Source organism: Nuphar pumila, chromosome 6 (genome assembly GCF_984573655.1).
Source record: "Nuphar pumila chromosome 6, dmNupPumi1.hap1.1, whole genome shotgun sequence".
NCBI classification, from domain to species: domain Eukaryota; kingdom Viridiplantae; phylum Streptophyta; class Magnoliopsida; order Nymphaeales; family Nymphaeaceae; genus Nuphar; species Nuphar pumila.
In genome coordinates, this window is record NC_143254.1 from 4,970,870 (window position 1) to 4,991,030 (window position 20,161).

Here is a 20,161-nt window from a genome sequence, read left to right on the forward strand (position 1 = left end):
TTACGAGAGATCAGGGGCAACTACAGAGACCTTCGCTCACAAGGCCGATTCGAAGCTCATAGAAAACTGGGTCAAGGAGACAGAGCGAGTTTTCCAAGTACTATCAGTACCCGAAATAAAGAAGACAATTTTTATTACTTATCGACTCAAGGATAACGCCCGTAAATGGTGGAACGCGATCTGAGGTGTCCATTTCTCTGGAACAGAAGTTGTCCCTTGGGAAGTTTTTTTTGAAGCTTTTCTGGCAAACTATTTTTCCTTACATGCTCCAGACAAGAAAAAGATTGAATTCCTAGAACTATGCGGAAAACCTAAGTTTGGTGGATTACACTACCAAATTCCATAACCTAGAGCGATATTGCTCCAATCTCTTTATCGATGACCGAGAAAGGGCAAATAAGTTCGTACGAGGACTTAAAGAGGGTCTGCACTACCGAGTAATGACTAGCATGCCTTCGACTTTCCCCGACGACATGGCAGCAGCAACCCTGTTGAGCGAGAAATGGAAGCGAGTTAAGGGTGGACAAGACAGAAAGTTTGCTGGGAATGGTGGGGTCAACAAACGACAACTTGCTAATGGCAAAACGCAGAGACCCCCGTTCAAGAAACAAAATCAAGATAAAAGGAACAAGTCACAACATCTGCCAAATCAGATATGCCTGAAGTGCAACTATGTTCATCTTGGACAGTCAAGCCCGCGAGACACTAGAGGTTGTCTATATTGCAAAAAAATTAGGCATTACGTCCGAAAATGTCGCAAGAAGGCAGCAGATTGGCAGAGATATACCACAGGTGAAGGTCAACAGCATCAATCTCAACAGCAACCGCAAAAAGTAGTAGCAGGTCGTGTCTATGCCACCATGACCGATCAAGTGGAAAATAATGAGTAGACAATCTAATAGGCATAGGTTAAGACTTTTTGTGATACGATAAAATTGAAAATTTTGCCAAACAAAATTTAATCAATGAAATCACATATAAATTGTGTTTAACCAAGTGGCTAGCCCAAAGCTTTTCCTAGGAACTCATTGTGAGTTGTCATAATCATTATAAGGGCTTATGGGATTGGATTTGCACATATATAGTAAGTACACCCCACTTGACCCTGTTTAGCTTAGACCCCGACCCACGCGAATCACCCTCGTAAGGAAATTTCAAGGACGGAATTCTTTTAAGAGGGGTAGGAAGTAAGGTCCACAAATTTTCTAGGTTTTTCAGAAATGATACGAGATTATACATATTACTTTTCTAAGAAACTCATCGACCGGGTTTAGATCGATGAACTTTTTGATATTTGTCAGGTTTCATTGCTTATACAGCACCATCAGGATCTGGATCCTGATGGGGGATCTAATTGAGGCCCAAACTGGGTATCACATAAGATAACTAGGGTTTGGGACCATTCGGGCCCAACCCAACCAAGAACTCAACCGAATTGCATTAAGACTAGATATGGATCCAAATTTGGGTCCAATCCTTAACCCTTGCAATCTACCTTAAAATAAGGTTTTTATGAGAATTTGGACCTCTGAGATCCAAATCCGAACCCACACTCATATTATATATATATATAGATAGATAGATAGATAGAGAGAGAGAGAGAGAATTAGTAACATAGATTGAGATGGATCCAACCCAATCCAGAAACAAATGTAAATATTGATATATATATATATATATGATGGAGTTGGACCCAACCAAATCCACCCTGCCCCCCGCCCCCCTTTAGCCAAATGAAATGGGTCGGATCCAGGTTGGATCCAACCAGATCCGAACTGGGATGTCGACATCCCCTCTCTCCCCCTTAAACCCCCTACGAAGGGGGGGTTCATTTTTTAAAACCTCAGCACCCTCTTTTGCCCCACCACAAATCTCTCTCTCTTTGAACTATCACCCCTATCCCACTCATTTCCCGACCACCCTGTGCCTCCCACTTCCACCTACAGGGACCCACGACACCACCCTCCACCGTGACACCATGGTCTTTTGGGTAGTGGTCGGACAACTACTGTAAACACCCAACAGGTGCTTCTCCCCCTTGTCGGGACCCTCCTCGCCAGAGCTCTCCCTCCCTCCACGACTACAGCCACCTCTCCCTGGTAAGCACTCCTTCTCGCTCTCTTTTGGTTTGGCCGGATGGAGGGGTCGAGCCACCTCCACCCGACCCTCTTTTTCCCTATCGTTGCCCTCTCCCTTTCCTCCTCTGTCTTTCTCCCTGAGGATGGCAGCAACAATGTTGTTGTCACCGTTGGGTGGTTGGCCGAAGGGGCTCTGCCACCACCCCTCTTCTGCTACTTGTTGGCTAGCTGCCGCGACCATTGCCTCTGGCAATGGCATGGCCGCCGGCCTCCCTCCTTTTCACCTAGGCCAGCATACCGAGCTAAGCTCAATTTGAACCAAGCCCAGCTCGATTTCCCATGTTAGAGGACTGAGCCAAGCGCGGTCCTGTCTCAATTTGGGACCAGGCCCAGCTCGGTCTGACCACCGAGCCCAGCTCGGTCTAACCACCGAGCCCACCTCCTCCCTCTCAGTTTGCACGAGAGCAACTGCTATTGCCGCGTGCTTAGCTTTGTCGAGCTGAGCTCAGCTAGAACCAAGCTCATGCTTTGAAAATCGAGCCCGACTCGATCAAACCTAGTCTCGCTCAGTCAAACTTAGTCAGCTCGGTTCCTTACTAAACCAAAACGACTATTTTGCCTCGTTCCACCCGGCTCGGTGTGCTAACCAAGTCGGCTTGACATCTTATGACGAGCCCGACTCGGTTCGATCGGCTCGAATTGGGTTTGGGTTCGATCCTTGCGACAAAATCATCACTTATTCGGTTAAAATTAAGTTTATTACATCATTCTATTCGCATCACGATAAAAAAACCATTTACAGCACACTATTTGACACGACGAACGAGACTCTATATTTTCGAGATGGTTACCAAGGCACGGACAATATTATAACCTATACCCAGAACCACAAGCAATCTAGACCATCATTGAGGTAGGGAAAAGTTGCATGCGAGAACAATGTCGGAACACTTCTAATATATACGCATTATATTTAAGTTTTAACTCAAAGACGCAGTTTTGCGTATTTTTGTTCATTTTAAATTATGCCATGTTTCCATAGGGGAGGGCCTGAGCCCCTCCCTGCCTCCCTGTTCCTTTTGTACGCATGGGAGGGGCCGAGACCTCCCCTCTGCGTCTCTTCCCCCTTCCCTCTTCATCCTCTCCTTCATTGTCGGCAGGCAAGGCCTGTCGGCCCTCCTTATTGCAGGATAGGAAGGGGCTCGACCCCCCCCCTTTGCTCGCAAAGGAGGGGCTCGGCCCCTCCCTACACCTCTTATTCCGCAGAGGAGGGGCCCAACCCCTCCTCGTGTTCAGCAAGGGGCTTCGCCTCCCCATGCTGCTCATTTGCCCATCATGGCAAGGGCATCACCCCTACCACACGTGGGTCTTCGGCATGAGCGATGCCCTCTACCGATTGCGATTTTTCAGTAGGGGCGATGCCCTGCCCCTGAGCACCCTTAGGTAGGCAGGGGCCTCGCCCCTGCCTCTTCTCATCTGGTAAGAGCTTCGCCCCTTCCGCTCAGTTTTTCCAGCATTAGCAGGAGCGACGCCCCTCCTAGTCGCTCTCTCTCCTGAAGCGCAAGCAGACGCAAAGGGCCCCTGCCCCTTCCTACTTTTTCGATTTTGTGTTTAGTTTTCAGTTTCACATTTCTTTTCAGTTTTCAGATATAATGGCAAGTTATAGTAGCACTGTCAATACAGTTGGTTCAAGTTCTAACCATGAATTAAAAGTTTTTCAACTACTTTGGAGGCTTGTAACAAAATGGATAAAAGCTAGTGGTGGTGGTGGGAATGTGCAATTTCATTGTAATCTATGTAAGACTGTTTTCACGGGTTCTTATACGCGTGTGAAAGCACATCTTTTGCATATTCGTGGTCAAGAAATTAGGGCATATTCTAGGGTTGACAAAGACTTGTTAAAGCAATTAAAGAAAGAACGATAGGACGCTGAAAAGAAGAAAATTGCAGAGATGAGAAATTCGATTAATCTGTCATTTTCTATTGCAAGTGATATACAAGAAAAGCTTTTGAAGAAAAGAAAGATGGAAAGCAATAAAAAAATACAAGCATCATTCAAAAATATAGCAAGAGCAGAAATTGATAAAAAGATTGGTCGATTCTTTTACTCAAGCTCAATTCATTTGAATGTAGCTAGAAGTCCATACTGGAAAGATATGATTACATCTTTGGCTAATTGTAATTTGAGTGGTTATGTGCCTCTTAGTTCAGAAAAACTAAGAACAATCATTCTTGCAGAGGAAAAAAATTAGAATTGAAGACTTGTTAGAGACCCAAAAAATTGCATGGAAACGACATTGAGTGTCTATTGTTTCTGATGGGTGGACTGACATACAAAGGGGACCATTGATAAACTTCATTGCTTACTCACTTAATGGGTCAATCTTTTTTAAGACTATTGACGCATCTGAGGAGTATAAAGATGTTGAATATTTAAAGAGATTATTTGTCGAAGTGACAAAAGAAGTGGGGAAAGAAAGTGTCGTGCAAATCATTACTGACAATGCTTCAGTTTGCAGTCGTGCAAAAATGAATTTGACAAGTGAATATATATATTCACATATTTTTTAGACTCTTTGTACAACACACAGTTTAAATTTGGCACTTAAGAGTATACGCAATCCATCAAAAGATGATGCGCATGCACGTGAAATGTGTTTATGGATTGAAGAAATAGAGCATGATGTTCAAAATATTAGAAATTTTGTTGTAAACCATCATCATGCTCTTTTTATATTTAATAGGTGTTGCTGAAACTCATTTTGCTTCTCTCATTGTTATGATGAAAAGAATTAAGCAACTCAAGAATGCATTGATGATGATGGTGGTTGATCAAGATTGAGATTTTTATCGTACTGAAGATGATGTTAAGACTCAAGCTATCAAAAAAAGCATCTGTGATGATTTTTGGTGGGATAAAAGTACATATTTAGTTGAATTTACAGAGCCTATTTAGAAAATGTTAAGAGAAGTTGACAGAGATGTACCCATGCTTCATAGAATTTATGAAATATGTAACAATATAATTGAAAAAGTTCAAAGTATCATTTTTAAACATGAGAAGAAAGATGTTGTACTTGATGATTCATAATTTTACAATCATGTACATTCAGTTTTAGTGAGAAGATAGGATAAAAGCAATATACATTTGCATTGCATGGCACACTTCTTCAATCCAAAATATTACGCAAAAAAATGGTTGACAACGGGTGTTGGTCGTGTTTCTCCAAATGAAGATCCTGAGATATCAAGGAATAGAATGATATATTTAGAAAGACTTTTTAATGATTCTCACATGTTTAAGGCTGTAAATAGTAAGTTTGGAAAGTTCTCTACTAGGAGATTTGATTCTTTAGCAGCACTCACGAGGAAGATCCCCTTAATTGGTGGGCAACATATGGATCAGAGACACCAAATCTGCAACGTTTTGCAATGAAGTTGTTATCCCAACCTGTTACATCATTGTGTTGTGAAAGAAATTGGAGTACATATGGTCAAATTCACAACATTAAAAGAAACAAACTCACTAGTAAAAGACTAGAGGATTTGGTTTATGTTAACTATAATCTACGATTAATTTCTCGCAGAACCAAAAATGAGTATAGGTATTTTTTTTGTATTCAAAGTTCGTATTGAAATATTTGTAATCAAAGTTTGAAGTTAGATACTAAGTTAGTCATTTTTTGATGCAGTTGTGAATCATCCAAGCATTGGTTAGTAAATCCAAAAGATTTTGACTTGGAGGGAGAACATGATTTGCATACTCTCAACATGGACAACCTCGATCATGTTCTTCCCTCTAATTTAGACGATGAGGCAGATTTATGATAAGTTTTGTTGTTTATCACACTCACAAGCTTTTTTATTTGTTATATTTTGGTAAGTTTGTGTTGTTAAGAATTACTTTTTTTATTTTTACCTTAAAATTTATAATCTTATTATTAATTTATTGTTTTATATATATAATTATATATATTTTAAATATATATATACATATAGCCGAGTCCCCGTGTCCAAAAGTTTTTAAATTGCACCGCACCCGCACCCATGTGACATAGGTTTTCACTTTATATGCATATGACAGTTTAAAACATAACATCCTAACAAATATAATCAGCTCACTGGGCCGGTGACAGATCTGGTTGAGTACAGCCCTGGCCGAAATCCCCACTTATATATATATATATATGCACATTAAGCAGACCATTGATATCAAAAAAAAAAAATTAAGATGTGAGCATGGGAAACAGACTGTTTGAGGACAGTTTTAAGCAAAATCTAATGGCGGTGTAAAATCAGCAAATCTGGACTAGATCTGTACATATGTGAATAACGACAAATCTATCCAGATCTGTAATGCTTGTGAATTTTGTCACATAAATAAACTTGAATTTTCATGGCCCAAATGTTATACGAGGGTATTTTTATTTTGAATTTGATTTATATCGGATCCCGGATATCTTATTTGGATATCTGATATTAAATCTCAGATATTTTATTTGAATCTTTGATATCAAATCTCAAATATCTTATTTGGATATCTGATATTAAATCCCGGATATTTTATTTGGATATCTGATATTAGATCCCGAATATTTTATTCGGATCTTCGATATCGGATATCTTAATTGGATTTTTATATTGGATCTCAGATATTTTATTTAGATCTTCGATATAGGTTCTCGAATATCTTATTTGGATATCTGACATTAGATCGCAGATATTTTATTTGGATCCCTAATATTGGATCCCCGACATCCTAATTTAATTTTTTTATTTGAAATCGCAATAGTTCAGTTGGATCTCTAATGTTGAATCCATGACACTTTATTTGGGTCCACGATATTTTAATCGGATCTTGAATTTTTGGGCATTCTAATTTGAGTCTCAAAAAATCTGGATTTTTGGATGGATCCAGATAGTCCTAATATGGATCCAAAAACATAAATGGATCTTGTACCCACGTTGGACAGATCCAATCACAAAAAAGAATAAATAAAATAAATATAATATATATACGACTCTTGTTGGGTAAGAGTTGTTAGTGCTCGTCACCTGGGGTGGGGACGCTGCAAGTTCGAAACCCAAATGGTGTGATAGAATAACAGGTAGGGGTGTAATATCATGCATTTTTATACTTAGTCAAATTTAGAGGTTTCTGACAATTGTCTAAGTGTTGAAGAAAAGTTGATAAATGCTCGATATTAGCAATATGATATTTGAGTATGGGCTTGGCCCAAGTCTCATCAACAAGACCTAAACGAGCCAACTGAAAGGTGATAGAAATTTTTATTTTGACCTTTAAATTCAAGCAAAATTTGAGCTAAATTTGGGTTAAATTCGGGTGAATTTCAAAAGCGAAATTTGAAATATATACTTGTAGATGCGCCTCAAAATTTTGAGTTCAACAGTATTTTACTTTTCTAAATTTGGGCTACGGTTGGCCCAAAAATCGTAATTTTACAAAAAAGGCCCGGTTCAACGGGCCGGGTCCAAATTTTGATCGAACTGGATTCGATCCATATGATCCAAATTAATATGGATTTGGACTCAGTCCAAGACCCATATTAATTAGGATCTGAACCAACTTAAAATCCAAATGGGATTTGAGATAGAGGGGAAACTCTATCTCCAGCCCCCCATATAAGAAACCCAAGAGGGGAGTCACCCTCTAGAGCCTCTATTTAATCTCAAAAAAAAAAAAATCGTGAGCAAGAAAGAAGGAGAAGAGAGAGAGAGAGAGAGGGAGGAGGAGGAGGAAAGGAAAAGAAGGAGAAGAAGAAAAGGGAGGAGAAAGAGAAGATTCGTCGCCTTCTCCGGTCATCCGACGTTTGCTCCAATCCTTTTGAACTCCAAACTAAGGTACGGATTCTTCTAATAGTTTGAATGGGAGAAACAGACTAAGTCGAAGTCATGAGATGTTTTGGTGGAAAGAATGGGAGAAACCTGATTTTTTATGAGTATATATGTTTATATACTTGTAGAACTTCATGGCTTCGAATTTATATATGAGTATATGGCTTAATATATATATATGAAGAGGTGCTGATGCGCACATGTGTTGGTTGATCCTCCCTATGCACCAAGTATGTAGGAGTTTGGGTTTTTATGTACCGATGTGATGTGTGATGGTATATTTTTTTATAGTCATCGAAAATGACAAAGAATATAATATTCATGTCCTTATAGATCGGATCTGCCATATGTGCAGGTGGACAAGTCTGGACAGACCTGTCCAATAGTACATATGGACAAATCTGTCCAGCAATACCGACGGAGAGATCTGCCAACATGTAGATAAGCGCAGATCTGGCCTAGACATGATGGTTTAAATCTATCTTCAAATTTTGCTTGGGACAGTTCGCTTTCTAAACCCATACCTTGATTTCTTTTTTTTCATAGCATTGGTTTATATATATATATATGTTAACACACACACACACATATATATATATGTGTGTGTGTGCCGGAACTCAGCTGACCCATATAGGTCTGGTTTTGGACCAGATCTGCATGCATACTATGTGGTTGTTCATGAGCATTGAAATTTCACTAAAATCATGTGCTCTAGTGTTGAAAAAGGGACATCATACATATGCAGAAATTAACATGTCAATAATCAATGCACGCTTAAATGAAATGCATGAGACAAAATAATGAGAACAAGATGTATCTTCCAAGAATGTGTTCATATGCATATGAAATTGTTATACATGTACATTCTTATTACGTGTATATGAATGTGCATTTTTTAGCATGTTGAATGCATGTTGAATGATTGCATAAGTTGCATGCTCATTGTGGTTTTTGCATATGATGCAAGAGTAGTCTAATGTTAACAATTGTAGGTCATGTGGGCCGCGAGCATATGTTGCTCTAAGCTTTGTTGAATGCACTGCAAAATCCATAAAATTTATTGATTTTCTAAATTAATTACACTGTTAAATATTGTAACGGGCCAAGGTTCGTGTTTAAATTTGCATGTTGATTTGCAAAACGAATATTGTGTAAAGAATCTTTCTTTTGATAAAAAGATAAAAGTGACAAAACTGTGTAATTAATGTTTTTTCATGAATATCTCTTTCACAGTGTGGGAATCCTTGACGGCGGTTTTGGAAAACCGTAAAAATACTAAAACTCTGTGTGTGATTGTGCCCCTGAACCCGATATGGTGGTTCACCTCTCGACTATGATTTTAGAGAGGTTACAGCACTTTGCCTGAGGGTGGTGTGTAGACACAGTTGTTGTTATTGATATACCAAGAAAGTAACATCAGTGGATGTTGATTTTTCTGTTGTCCCGACATTAGATTTTGATTTCTAATGTTCCGATGGATGGTATTGATTCTTGATATCGGTCGAGGGACAAGTGTGGAACTCTGTAATAAAATACAAATTGTATGTTAAGCTCCAACTAGAAACATATCTTGAACTTCGAGAATTGTTATGCTGAGTATTCACGGGTTTTAATGAAAAATGAAACTAAATTTGTGTGCATTTAATAAGGACATGCATACAAAAAAACTCTGATAATAAGTTAATCATGCATGTGCACTGATATCAAGCATATTAACTGTTCTGCATTAGTTCATGCATCCTTACATATTCTCTTACATGTGATATATTGATTGTTGCATGATAATTATTTTCAAATGCATGAATGGTTATTTGAATTATGAAATGGTTTCAGTTATGTTCTTCTAAAAATGTTACATGAATTTAATTTATATTTTTCTTGCCCATTTGAATTGTTAGAGGAATTCGTACGCAGGATCTATGATTTTAACCCTGTGCTCTTTTATGTTTTTCACAGCCTTTGAAGCCTAGTGATGACACTGACTGCCATAAGAAGCCTACAAGACCTGCGTGATTACTTTCTGACATCTATTTTTTGGGGCAGTGTGGCTCTATTTTTATTGATATTTACTTGATTATGTTTTTAAACTTGAATTATTGATGAATAAAGTTATTTTATTTTAGTTGATGATTAATGTAAGATTCCTTCTAGTTTGAATTGTGTTATGTCTGTAAGGCCTCGGATCTTTGGGTATGGTTCCTGCAATTGTTTAAAAAAAAAAGAAAATTCACTTTTCAATGAGGATGAGTTGAGGTAGTTAAAGTTTCTACATTTTATCTCGTGTGTACCTACAGGTCAGTAATTATCGAAACAAGATTTTTATGCTCATTTTTACTTATTTTGAAACTACACAACGTGAAATATATAAAGCATATATTAGTTTTGTGCTGACTTTTGTTATAAATGCACCTACCAGGATTTCATAAGTCTGACCTGTTTTCATGGGATGCATGTGATGACTAAGTTAATGCCACAGGTGATAACGTGATGTGATGATATCAAAGATCCACTGTCTCTCTGCTATTTCGCTTCTGAACATGTCTTTTTTTGTAATTTTATATAAGGGCTCTTTTTTAACACATTTTTTGTATAAGCTCTATATATCAAAATCCTTGTTTTAAAGCTACGTGGTTTCAATGATTATATGAAAATACAAAATCTTTGTGAAAAGGTAAGGTTTGCCAGTAATGAGCCCAAGGTTCGTTGATTTGTTCTATCAAACATTGTTTTCTACTAAACTATCATTTTAAACTCTGAAAAATGATTGATTGCAAAGTTTTAAATTTTTCCTAAAGAAAATTTTACAAGTTCAAGATTTTGGGGCGTTACACAAATGCATAGTAAAAGGAAAAAAATAAGTACTAATAAACTATACTAACCCGTATAGTCCGACAGAGTTCCGCATGAAGAAGAGAGAGAAAACAAGAAGAGAAGAAGAAATGAGGGAAAAAATGGTTTTTAACCTCTCTTTTTTTACATTTTTCTCATACCCCTACCTTTGTCTTCTGGTTAGATTGAGTTGTATAGACACAAATTTTATTTTTTGGGAGTTCTATTTCCGTAGCCGTCTTTGTGGTGTCCTCTTCATCATTCCCGAACAAGAAATAGGTGAATTTTGGAGAAAAAATGGACAAAAAAGGAGAGAGAGGTGGCTCTAGTTTTTGGGGTATTTTGAATCAACCTCGGTTACATTGACAAAACAAGAAATTCTTGGAATTTGTTGGAAATCAGACATAGCTATGAAAGGATTGGACGTTTGGCCTCAGGTATTAGTCTTATTCCGGGTTACTATGATAGTTTGTCTTTGTATGTTGTCTTCTTTTGCCCTTTTTCTTGTGTTTTGATTGTTGGGATCTCCCTGATTGATCATTTTGTAGGATTTGATGAAGGTAGTCACATTTGGTTTTTCAGATTGGTGGCTGATCATGGTAGTTCTAGGGTTGTGGCTGATTGCTGTAGTTCTAGAATTCTTAAGATTGGTGGCTAATTGTGGTTAGCATCTGTCAAAGTTTTGGACCACAGAAAGAGAGAGAGGCACCGCTGGTGTTCTGGTCGGACGGAAAATGTCGCCGGTGTACAGCGTGTAGAGAGTGTTGGACTTGGGTGGGTGGAGTCGCTAGGGAGAGCGTTGTCAATGGGACTTGGTGTAGCCTACTAGCAGTTGACCGAGCCTAGCAGTAAGAAGTCAAGGCTTTGACATGACTCGAAAAGTCCCCACACCATGAACCGAACTCAAAAAGCACCAGCACAAGCTACACAACCAGACCTTGTTGAACCCTACATGGTGGGTGACCAAGTCAACCAGATTTGAGTCACAGGTAAACCAGGCAATGGTCATCTCCACCTATGCTACTATGTCAGACTCATTACTGGGCCAGTTGGCTTTCTTTTGAAGCACACCATACAAGGTCACCTGTGTTGAGGAAATTGCCTTACCAAGTGTCCAATGTCCATAACTGTTAAATAATGTATAGTATAGGTCTTTTTTTCTTTTTCTTTTTTAGTTTCTCGGCCTATTTAGAACCGTTGGGAGCCCAACTACTCTATGCTTTTGCTCCTCTATTGTATATAAATATGGGGCATTGCCCCCTCTCAAAGCATGTATTTTTTGTGTGGATCACCATCAATAAGATTTATTATTTTACTCTTGTTGGTAAATACCTTTTTTTTGGGTATTTGTGTATGAACCTTTCTTACTTCTTGTGAGTGTTCATTTTTTATACTTTGTTTGGAGCTCTTTGAGCATTCATTATTGGTGATCTGGCAAACATTCTTAAAAGAACTCATCTTCTTACATGGTATCAGAGCTAGAAGATCAAGCCAAATTTGTTTTCGGTACATCAGAAAACGTGTCATTTAAAATTTAAAAAGAAGTGAAGCGCTTTTTGAAGCACTTGTGAGATCGTGATCGTGTAAAAGATTGGTGGTGCTTATTTGGTGGAGTGTAAGTGCTCTTTATCGGTGGTGGAGTACTTGTTATCTCCACTTTCTTCTCTTCTCTTTCTACATTCTTCTTTCTTTCCTTTTCTTTCTCAAACCTTGTAAAATGGATGACAACGATAATGTCATCGTTAAACCCATTAAGCTTAGTGACTCTAATCATGTAACATGGGCTTCAATTATAAAGCACCTTATATGGGAAAAGGGGTTGTGGGGTTTAGTGGATGGGCCCAATCAGAAACCTAAACTAATCCTTACAAAAGTAGAAGGTAAGAAAGAGATACCTTTTATGAAGGTTGAGAAAAATAAGGTCATTACCACTTACGAGAAAAAGTTGAAGGAATGGAGAATGAGACATGCCAAGATTATGTCGTGGCTCATTAGTAGTGCCGATATCAAAAAGTGCTAAGTCTTGCAAAATTTGAAAATGCAAACAATGCATGGGACTATCTTAAGAGAATATACTCTCTTAAAGATATTGCATATGTGTGTAATTTACAAGATAAAGTATGAAATATGGTTCAAGAAGACAAAAGCATTAGAGAATACTATAATAAATTGTCCGAATAATGGGAAGAGTAAGCTCTTCTTGGACAAAAATGGCATTGACCGGAAGACATAGAGCTGCGTCAAAATCAAGGTTGTTAAATGCGATGAGGCGAAGCGAGGCGTTGAGTCTGTTATGAAGCGAGGAGTAAGCCTCGAGGCGTTGAAGCGTAAGCTTGACGATCAAAATAATAAAATATATAATATTAATAAAATAATGAAAATTTTAAATAAAAACTACTAATAAACAACAGTATAAAATAAATACTACTTTTCTATAATTAACTCGTATTATTCATTGATTTTAAATGGTTGATGAAGAGTATTTTTTTATGAGATTGTTGCACATTATATTCCAAAGTTGTCGCAAATTGGTGCAATTATCAAAATTGCTTGAATCTCGTTTCTACTACAACAACAATTTCTGTCAGGATTATAGAAATTAAAAAAAGAAAAGAAAAAAGAAAAAAAACAACAACAACCGTCAGGATTCTAGTTCCTTCTTTATATGGTCCGATCATATGACTATGATGCAAATAATTCTTTTCTCTGATCAGAATGAATATCTACGTGAAAGCTCCTTTTTTACTTACTGACTTCCTGGAATGGTATGTACATATTATAAGGCATTGTTGTCTCAAACAAGCACCATTTAGTCTGGGATCTTGGTGTGGTAAATGCATTCATTTCCAGAGGCGTTTAATTTCATTGAGTTTACAGTGTCTTTTAGAGGCTACGCTATTCTTCTACTTCATCTTTCTGATGTAATTATTTGTGGTGATGATCTATTGAAGGCATTCATGAGAAAATTGTAGATCATTGGCTTTCACAGATACAAGATTCTAACAGACCATAATTTCAACATGCACCTGCAAAGAAGGTCACATATGTGATTCGTAGTTTGGTTGATTCCTATTTCTTGGTGAGATATTGGTCATGTGGCGCATAGAGTAGTTATTATCACGTAGTGCATATCTTTTATAACTGGTTAGTACTTGTCATTTTATTTGCTCTATGCAAAGCTTCATGCAATAGTTGTTGGCAAAGACATCAAATATGCTATTAGTATATGTACTATCACTCTGCAAACAGTCAACCCCAGAATTAGATGCTCTCATTGGCTGGCATGCTGCCCTGTGACATATCACCTACCAGCCATGCAGAAAAGTACAAAGCTTTCAGAAAGGGATTTTATTACCTGATGAGTCGTTTTAAATTTTCAAAACTTGTATTGGGACTTAGGATTCAAGTAAATGTCGTCTCAAGATCTTTAGTTGTAAGAAAATGAGAAAAAATGATTAAATCCTGCCAAGGAACTAAACATTCATGTACTACTGTCTGTATTAGATGAGTTGGAGGAGGATCCATGTATTCTCAACCCTCCTTACGAATTGTTGAGGTTGCTAGGAGTGTCACTAACTGTGCAGGTGCTCTGAGAAAGCCTTTGTCATAGGTTGGTACTCGTGAAAAGCCCTTGACATAGGCTGGTACTCATTAACTTCTCAAGAAATCGTATGAAAAAATGGTGTACGCCTTAGAAGCGAAGCGCGCCTCGATGTGAGGCGTGCGCTTCACCCATGTGAAGCGTGCGCTTTAAGACTCAAACGCCTCAGTACCTTGAGCGTGCGCTTCGCCTCTAAGGCGTACGCTTCAGGTACTGAGGCGTACGCTTCAGGTACTGAGGCGTACGCCTCTCACAACACTAGTCAAAATCAAATAAATATGGAGTATTTTTTCCAATTTATTAATGGATTAAGATCGAAGTTTGAATCTACCAAATTTGTTCTCCTTCATCGAGAAAAAGTTCATTCGATAAAAGATACAATAGAAGAATTAAGTATGAAGGAAAATAGGCTTAAAAAGATAATCTCCAAATGTAATGATGACTCAATCCTAGCCATATCTAAACCGAGAAACTATGTTCGTACCTACAAACCTCCACACTATGGGAGGACAAATGATGAGAAGCAAGGAAATGAGTTTGAAAGAAAGAAAGTTATTTATTACTATTGCCGTGAAACGAGACATGTAAAAACATATTGTCCAAATTTGAAAAAGCCCTATGAGAAAAAGGTTGACTCTGTTGGACCTCCACAAGAATCAAGTGAATCATCCATTGGAAACATGTCCTAGAGGCACTACAACCTCTACTCAAAGGAGCATCTTAATCCACTGGAGTCGCGGTCTCTTTCTTCGGCATCTCCGATCCCGGATCGCCAGTCAGGGAACCTAATTGGGGAAGGCCATAGAGAATGAGGCTTATACTCCATGGATTTTTTTAAAATAACCAATAATACATTGTGTTGTAATGTTCAGAAAGTGGATTTGGATCTATGGCATAAGAGACTTGGTCATCCTAGTGTATCCAAGATCCGGTTTTTTTCAAAGATGGAAAAAATTTTAATTTTAAAAACTTTACATGTGAAAATTGTATTCTTGGTAAAATGAAGAAATTGCATTTTCAAGAAAGAACCTTTGTTTCTTCTCGACCACTTGAATTAGTACATTCAGATGTGTGGGGACACGCATATGTTATATCAAAAGGTGGCTTTGTGTATTATGTAATTTTTATGGATGATTTTATAAGATATACTTCGATTTATTTTATGAAACATAAGTCTAAAGTTTTCTCACACTTTCAAATATTTTATAATCTGGTTAAAAATCAATTTAAAAATGATATTTTCATCTTTCGCACTCATTCAGGGGGAGAGTTTTTATCAAAAGAATTTAAAGATTATATAAATCTACATGGTATCACACATCAAAGATCATGTTTCTATACCCCTCAACAAAATAGTTTAGCTGAAAAAAACATAGGTATATTATAGAGACAACACGAACTTTACTTATTACACATCAAGTGCCTAAAGATTTTTGGGCTGAAGCCACTCTAACTACAGTTTATCTTATTAACAGAATGTCATCTTCTTCTTTAAAAAATGTATCTCCTATTGAAAAACTTTTCAAACAAATTTCAGATTACTCTAGGTTAAGGATTTTTTTATGCAAGTATTTTGTTTTTTCTGGAAAAAAATGAAAAACTCTCTCCTCGTGCTATTCCTTGTGTTTTCCTATGATATAAAAATATCAAAAAGGCTAAAGATGTTTTGACTTTAAAAATAAAAAGTTATATGTGTCAAGAAATATATCATTTTTAGAAAAAGAATGTTTTTTTGAAAGTGAGAACACTAAGAAAATAAATGAGTATTTCTTTTTATTGGATTTAGTCTCAAATATTGATGAGTATGAGATTGATGAAAACTAAGAAGATAAAAATGATATGATACGTGCATAATCATTTCATAATAAACAAGATTGTATTCAATACTCTAGGTGAGGTAATTTAGAACATCCATGTGCTCTCGAAAAATATACTAGTAATGAAGAACAGGAAGAAATACAAACAAGGTCATCTAGAGTGTCAAAAGTATGAAAAATTTGTGTCCTTTGAGTCGTTTTCACTTAAGAATCAAGCCTACATTGCATTAATACATTCTTATATAAAATCTTCTAACTATGCTTCAGCAAAGGAACATTTTGAATGGGTAGAAGCAATGACAGCATAATTAAATGCCTTAGAAAAGGCGAATATCTGGACTATTCAGGATATTTCACCAGGCAAAAGACCTATATGTCGTCGATGGATGTATAAAATTAAAACCAAGAGTGGCGGAACTCTTGAAAAGTATAAGATCAGATTAGCTATTAAGGGCTATTCCCAAGAGTATGGAATAGACTATGAAGAAACCTTGGAACCAGTTGTTATAACGACCACAGTTAGGACCTTAGTAGCCGTTCCCTCCGTAAAGAAATTGCATATATATCAAATGGATGTCAAAAATACATTTCTCAATGGCAACTTAGCCAAAGAAGTTTATATGGAACTGCCACCTGACATTGATATTCCTAAAGGAAAGGTTCTTTGATTAAATAAGACTTTGCATGGCCTTAAACAAGCCCCAAAAGCTTGTATGACAAATTTAGTCAAGTTATGCTTGGTTTTGGTTTTCAATCTTGCCTTACTAATACATCTTTGTTTGTTATGATTTCTAATGCAGGTATTATTATCATTTTTCTCTATATAGACGACATGATCATCACCGAAAGTGATAAACAAGGAGTTGAAAACATTAAAAGATTTTTCAAAATACACTTTGAAATGAGTGATTTGGGTTTTTTAAAAAAAACTTTGTATAGAAGTTGTTTATTCTTCTAGAGGCTATTTGCTGACCCAATCTAAGTTTGCTCTAGATATTATTGACAGATCTGGTATCTCAAATGAGAAAAGGGTTGACACACCCAAAGTTATAAATGTCAAAATAAAGATTGATGATGGAGAACCACTTGAAAATTCAATACCTTAAAGACAACTTGTCGGGGCACTATCTTATCTCTCCCTTACAAGACCTAACATTGCATATGTCGTTCACACAACAAGTCAATTTCAACATACTCCTACCACTGTTCATATGAAAGTTGTTTAACGTATTATTAAATATATTAAAAATTTTATTTTTCAAAGACTTTTCTTATCTGCTTCTTCCTCCTTAGATTTAATTGCTTATACTTATGCAGATTGGGGACAAAATCCAAATAATCGACACTCAACTACTGGTTTCTGTGTATTTTTAGTTCAATCATTGATTACTTGAAGGTGTAAAAAGCAACAGAAAGTCTCTCTCTCGTCAACTGAAGCTGAGTAAAGAGTCATGGCTACAACTACTATGGAAGTAGTATGGCTAAGAAGATTGTTTCATGAAATGGCTGTTCAAAATACAGAAGCATCACGACTATGTTGTGACAACAAAAGTTCTATTTATATTGCCAACAATCGGATATTACACGAACGGACCAAGCACATTGAGATGGATTGTCACTATATACGAGAGGAATTCCTACAAGGCACTATTGATCTCATTTATGTTTCTTTAGAATATCAACTGACAGATTTATTTACCAAACCCTTGCAGCTCCTAGATTTCACTTTCTCTTGGACAAACTTTCGGTTGTCCAACCGTAAGTTTGAGGGAGAGCGTTAAATAATGTATAGTATAGGTCTTTTTTTTCTTTTTATTTTTTAGTTTCTTTTAGTGTATTTTGACTAGTCAACATTTGACTAAAGTCAAAATACAAAGAGTCGTTGGGCTCCCAAAAGCTCTATTTAGAGTCGTTGGGAGCCCAACGACTCTATCCTTTTGCTCCTCTATTGAATATAAATATGGGGCATTGCCCTCTCTCAAAGCATGTATTTTTTGTGTGGATAACCATCAATAAGATTTATTATTTTCCTTTTGTTGGTGAATAGTGAATACCCTTTTGGGTATTGGTTCTTGTGAGTGTTCATTTTTTATACTTTGGTTAGAGCTCTTTGAGTATTCATTATTGGTGATCTAGCAAACATTCTTGAAGGAACTCATATTCTTACACAAAACAAGGGTAAGTTAGCAATGAAATGAATCCACTTGGGTTATTTCCCTCTCCCCCCAAGGAACATTCAAAAAATTTTAAACTTGTAGTAACCGTTGGCTAAGACTGAGAGAGAGAGAAGGGGTGGGTTGAGGTTGGGCAGGGCACTTAAAAGTCGGATAGGTCAGGGTGGGCACTGCCACCCTGACCAGAACCCCACCATAGGGGAATTTTCAGGTCAGGGTGAGAACGTGCCCACCCTGGCCCTAATGTGGCTCCACCACTAGATCAACGAAATGAAAAAGGCAGGCAGGATCTAACCCATATCAGAATCAAAACAAATATCTAATATAAAACACTGATCCAAATCCAGAAATGTTCCTAATGTGTAAATGTTAATCTGAGCTGAATAACCTATTGTGTTGTTGAATATCATCTGAATACCCTTTTTGTTCTATGTTTTACTTCTTTTATGCTCCTTCCACGATATTGTCCCCCATATGCTTGGATAGCAATAACTATTAGTATTATTTTATTGATTTGACAAATCAAAACCATAACTACAGTGAGTGCCATTTGATTTTTTGAATACACGATTCAACAGAATTGTGCACAAGGATTGAATAGGCAATTTCAAGATTAAGTTGTATTGGTTATCATCGTCAAGTAACAAAGAATCACGGACAATACTTGAAAGATGAGCAAATACATCTATAGTCAATCTTACCAGAATCATGCTTATCAACACTTCAAAGTCAATTCTCATACACAATTTGGCGCCATATGAGCAAACCATTTATCCTCATTAGCAGCAGCAAAACCACTAATTTGGCACATCAAGTTGGCCGTAACACCACACATAGCAATATTAAAACCCGGTGATGAAGGGAATGCAAATCCGCACACACCCTTCTCAACAATGAACCAAAAAAAAAGAAAGAGAACTTCAAAAATACTCAGCAGTTCAAGGAAAAACGTCAACAAACAACCGCGCAACGGTCCGTGGACTTCAGCTATCCGCTGCTCATTGCTTATTTCGTTCAATAAAACTGATTAATTTCCAGTTTATCGCTTTCAATCAGTTGGTAAACCACAATTTTCAGAGAAGGAACAAAAGAAAAAAGAAAACCACATCTTTTGATGCTCCTTCCAGAAGCGTATTCATATAGTCCTAGGGCTATTTTATTTATCATTTTTGTTGCTCCTTTCACCGATGCCCGTAAAGAAAGTAACCGTTTAAAGTGACCAACATCAACAGTACCACAATTTTTTCAAAATGGGGGAACAGATTAAAGGGGAGGGGAAGATGGGCACAACCTGATGACGGGTTTCCAGGGGACGCATCGTCGGAATTCCGAGCGAATTTCTGCGACTCGAAATTGTCGGAACGGCGACATCTCACCGAGAAACTCTTCGTAAATCTCGCCGTAAAACGATTAAGACGACATGGGTGCTCTGTAGCAACTCTGACAGGACTATCTAGAGTTAGACGAAGCATCTCTCTCTCGCTCTCTCTCTCTCGCTCTCTCTCTCCCTCACACACACACACACACACAGGGTTTAAGAAGCGGGAAGGATAACGCGGCCGCGCCCATGTAAGAAATTTTTTTTGAGAGAAGCGCCCACGTAAGAACCAAGGAGGATTTTTTTTAAAATTGCATCCGAATCGGAAACCAGATCAGAATCGGAATCGGGTTTCATTTCAATGGGACGTCCGCTTCCAGTTAAGTTGAAACTAGTGATGTCAACGGGTCGGAATCAGAATCCGATTAGTCAGATTCGGATTTGGTATTGAGTTTTGCACTGAAACACTACCCGAATCCGACTAAAGC

The 20,161-nt window shown here is 37.5% G+C and overlaps 1 protein-coding gene across 1 annotated transcript in view; it reads right to left on the reverse strand.

Moving 5' to 3' along the window:
- LOC149833719 (single-stranded DNA-binding protein WHY1, chloroplastic-like) overlaps positions 1-19,862 on the reverse strand; it is a 36,587-nt gene extending 16,725 nt beyond the window's left edge. Inside the window, exon 1 of the mRNA XM_090010969.1 lies at positions 19,647-19,862. Coding sequence (XP_089867095.1) covers positions 19,647-19,827 — 181 coding nt within the window. The 5' untranslated portion in view covers positions 19,828-19,862. The remainder of the gene's footprint in view (positions 1-19,646) is intronic.
- Between the last annotated feature and the right edge of the window lie 299 nt (positions 19,863-20,161).